The 4171-nt window shown below is 34.5% G+C and overlaps 1 protein-coding gene across 1 annotated transcript in view; it reads left to right on the top strand.

Moving 5' to 3' along the window:
- Positions 1-1061: 1061 nt before the first annotated feature.
- The window catches only part of Hrs (Hepatocyte growth factor regulated tyrosine kinase substrate), a 6146-nt gene continuing 3036 nt past the window's right edge, over positions 1062-4171 (top strand). Inside the window, 7 exon segments of the mRNA XM_018516003.1 lie at positions 1062-1266; positions 1332-1416; positions 1579-1654; positions 1870-2058; positions 2136-2410; positions 2487-2562; positions 3749-3925. Coding sequence (XP_018371505.1) covers positions 1230-1266; positions 1332-1416; positions 1579-1654; positions 1870-2058; positions 2136-2410; positions 2487-2562; positions 3749-3925 — 915 coding nt within the window. The 5' untranslated portion in view covers positions 1062-1229.

Below are 4171 nucleotides of genomic sequence, written 5' to 3'. Positions count from 1 at the left end.
AGGGTTTTAAGCCTTAAGCCATAAAGGCCCGTCTACAATACACGGAGTAAGAAGTAAGAGTAAGAAATTGATCACAGTCGATCACAGTCGATTATTCTTCTCACATTCGACTGTGATTGGTCAATTTCTTACTCTTACTTCTTACTCCGTGTATTGTAGACGACGCCTAAGATATGGGCGAATCGCAGTCGCTTATTCTTCTCGGATTCGACTGTAATTGGTAAATTTCTTATGACTTAAGGCTTAAAACACCTATTGTAGATCCGGGGTAAAGTGACTAGACAGAAACTGATGTTCAAGTGAAATGATATGATTGGTCGGCGCAAGTTACGCTTAGCCCGGATCCTCATACGGGCAACAGCGCTTTGACACCGAACGCTGGTTGGTGAAAAATGGGTAATGGGGGTAAATTTTACCCCTACAACCGGCTTTTCACCAATAAGCGTTCGGTGTCAAAGCGCTGTTGCCCGTATGAGGATCCGGGCTTACGCAAGTTACGCCGCATGTGACGGCACCCTGAATCCAGCATAACAATCCAGCAGGAAAATAAATTGTGTGCCGCATGCTAGATTCACCCTGCATCCGATTTGCGTCGTACGACGCTCCGCAACCAATCAGAAAACAGGATTCCGATGATACGAAGCAAAATCCATTGAAATCCTGTTTTCCGATTGGTTGCAGAGCGGCGTACGACGCAAATCGGATGCAGGGTGAATCCAGCAGCAGGCTTATATGGAATGGACGAAAAATGCCGGACCAATCACAAACAAGGGAGAAGGTTTTTCAGAATCTGATTAGAGAGCTCTCTACTGAGACGACGAAGAGCTATACTAGCCGAGAGACTAGAGAAATCATGGTGGAAATATATAAGGTGAAGCAATCTGATAGATGCGCAGTAGGAAAGTGCATATTCGGACAAATTTGATTGGCTATTCCAGTATAACCTGCGCTATTATAGGTAGGAAGTGCATATTCGGACATATTTGATTGGCTATTTCCAGTATTGCTACCGCTATTATGCGTATTGTTTCACCTTATATATTTCCACACCATGGAGAGAAACGACTTGAACGAGAAGAGTAGTGAATGGTAGTGAAAAATAGGATTGTGTCGAAGTTGCTCTTTGGCTTTTGTAAGCTGATTGCCTGATACGGGTTATTGTTCGTGTATAGTAGTTAAAAATTCTGAGAAGGCGAAAAAAAAAACACGCATTACGTCAGAGTTGCAAAATGTTTCGCAGTTCGACGAATTTTGATAAATTATTAGGTAAGCTTCTTTGAAATTGTTCAAAATGTCGGAGCTTTCTTAGCCACTCATTAATCTACTCGTAGATAAGGCAACGAGTCATTTGCAGTTAGAACCAGCCTGGCCTACAATTATGCAGATTTGTGATCTTATACGTCAGAGCGATGTTCAGTAAGCATAATTTTTGTAAAAAGTTTATTTTACTTAATTATTAAGATTTTTATTGAGCATATAGCATATATCTGTCAATTGTATTCCTTTAAAGCAACCTTAAAAAAAAATCCATGCTAAATATATTATTGCTATCTGTTTCTAAATATTTTATACATTTAGACCAAAAGCTGCACTCACTGCTATAAAGAAGAAGATGGTAAACAGTAATCCGCATGTAGCATTATATGCCTTACTGGTAAGAAATTGGTTTGTTCCTGCATTAGAAGTCTCTTTCTTTCTTTTGACAAATATTAAACATACTTATTTCACTTTTAAGTTCAAAAAGAGAGAGTGTACACTAGTTCAGCCACAGAAAATAAATCTAATATAGCATAATTTAAAAAAAGATTGTATTTATTGTTTGTGTGTGTGTATGTGTGTTGTTTTATTGATGTTTATTAATGTATTCAGGTACTGGAATCTTGCGTAAAAAATTGTGGGACATTGATTCATGATGAGATAGCTACCAAACAATACATGGAACAACTAAAAGAACTAGTTAAAACTTCTCCACACGAAAATGTTAGACTAAAAACTTTAGAGCTAATACAAGCTTGGGCTCACGCATTTCGTCATAGTCCCAAATATAGGACAGTTCAAGTGATAAATTATTATGTGTTATAATTATCAGCATATAATTTTATTTATTTATTTCATCTTTTTGTTATTTTTCTCAGGATACATTAAATATAATGAAAGCCGAAGGTTATCAATTTCCTGCTTTGAAAGAAAGCGACGCTATGTTTAGAGCAGATACTGCACCTGCATGGGCAGATGGTGAAGTCTGCCATCGGTGTCGTGTAACTTTCAGCATGGTTCAAAGGAAGCATCACTGCAGAGCATGTGGCCAAGTCTTTTGTGGCCAGTGTTCGAGTAAAGTCTCCACTTTGCCAAAATTTGGAATTGAGAAAGAAGTACGAGTTTGTGAGGCTTGTTACGAACAAGTTAACAAGTCAGTGAAATTTCTTATTCTATTTATCATAACTTATATATTGTTTGGATAGTTTTTAAACGTTACAGTTTTATAGACCATCTACAACGCAAACCAAAGATACCGACCTTCCAGTAGAATATCTCAAAAGTACTTTGGCTCAACAGCAACAAGTAAGTACTTTTATTTTACTGAATTGTAAATATATTGCAATAACAATAACATTATATATAAATTTTATTACACTTAATATAACATTATGTGTAAATATAAAACACTAATTAGCTTTACTTAAATATAATCTACAATCAAATTGATCATCAATTTTTTAGATTAAATTTAGAAATTTATAAAAGCTTATAAAAAAAAGTTTAATTATTAATAAGAACATCTCTCTGAAGAAGATTATATACAGTGTTATATACAGACTATTCCACTTAACTCGAATATCTGAAATATCTTTAACTGAAATATCTTTGTTATTCTAAATAAAATCCTATAAGAAAAATCCAGTAAAAGATTTAATCGCCTTTGAAATCTCATTCATGCCCTATATACAGGGTATCCCAAAATAATCGCCAAATATTTTATGGGCAGGTAGAGCGGACTAAACAGAGTCGAAAAGTCCTCTACCATTTTGCAATTTCTGCAATAATTAATAAGATATTAATTACTAAAAATTGTCGATAATGGTAGAGGACTTTTCGACTCTGTTTAGTCCACTCTACCTGGCGATGAAATATTTGACGGTTATTTTGGGACATCCTGTATAATGAAAAAGTATTGTCATTACATTATATATATTTCTCAAAACCATAAAATCGTATAGTTTCAAAAGAAATAAATATTTTTCTATCATTTAAAATAGTAAAATGTATTTAAGATATTACAATTGAATGAAACACACGTGCGTGCGCCAAAACTCACACATGGACGTACATGCTTTGTATAACGATCAATTTTAAGATTTCATTTATAATTAAATTTGTAATTAAACATGCTTCTCCGTTGTCTTGCATACAGGTACTTTTGTCCATTATTTTAAATAATTATGTGTACGAAGATTATATTATGCTATTATGAAAAATTAAATTTACGGGAAGGAAGCTATTCTCGAAAATTTGAATTTAAATTCTGACGTGGTTTTTGAATGTTGCATATTATGGCTGCGTTTTACTTAACACTTGCAACGCTCGCGTTTGTCTTTGTTTAACATTTGATAAACAATAAGGATGAAATGAATGATGAATTCTACGAGCGTTGTGAACGTTAAGTGGAACGCAGCTTGTATAGTAATTTATTTTACACACGGGCGCGTGCACAATATGTATACTTATGTTTTTATTTATGTTTTTATAGGTTCCAGTTCGAAAAACAGAAGAAGAACTACGAGAAGAGGAAGAATTAAATTTAGCAATAGCCTTAAGTCAGAGTGAAGCTGAAGAAAAAGAAAAAGAAAAGAAACGTGCTACAAGTGTTTTAAAATCCAATTCAACCTCAATATCTAGAACAACATATTCTCCACCATCATCACCTGTAAGTGTTTTGTTGCGAATCTTACATAAAATGGTTATAAACAATAAGAATATATTGGGCTGTACATGCAAAAACAATCAATAGGGAATAAAGACTGTAACGATCGAAGCCGGATCTTAAATAATTAATGCTTAAATAATTCCATGTGAATTTATATATACTACCCAGAATGTCCCATAACTCTTAATTAATATTTCTGAGAGTGAAAGAGGATGAAATTTCAAACCAAAAGTCCCCCCCCCCCCC

This window comes from Trachymyrmex cornetzi, unplaced genomic scaffold (assembly GCF_001594075.2).
Source record: "Trachymyrmex cornetzi isolate Tcor2-1 unplaced genomic scaffold, Tcor1.1 scaffold607, whole genome shotgun sequence".
Taxonomy (NCBI): domain Eukaryota; kingdom Metazoa; phylum Arthropoda; class Insecta; order Hymenoptera; family Formicidae; genus Trachymyrmex; species Trachymyrmex cornetzi.
This window is presented reverse-complemented; position numbering and strand designations above follow the sequence as displayed.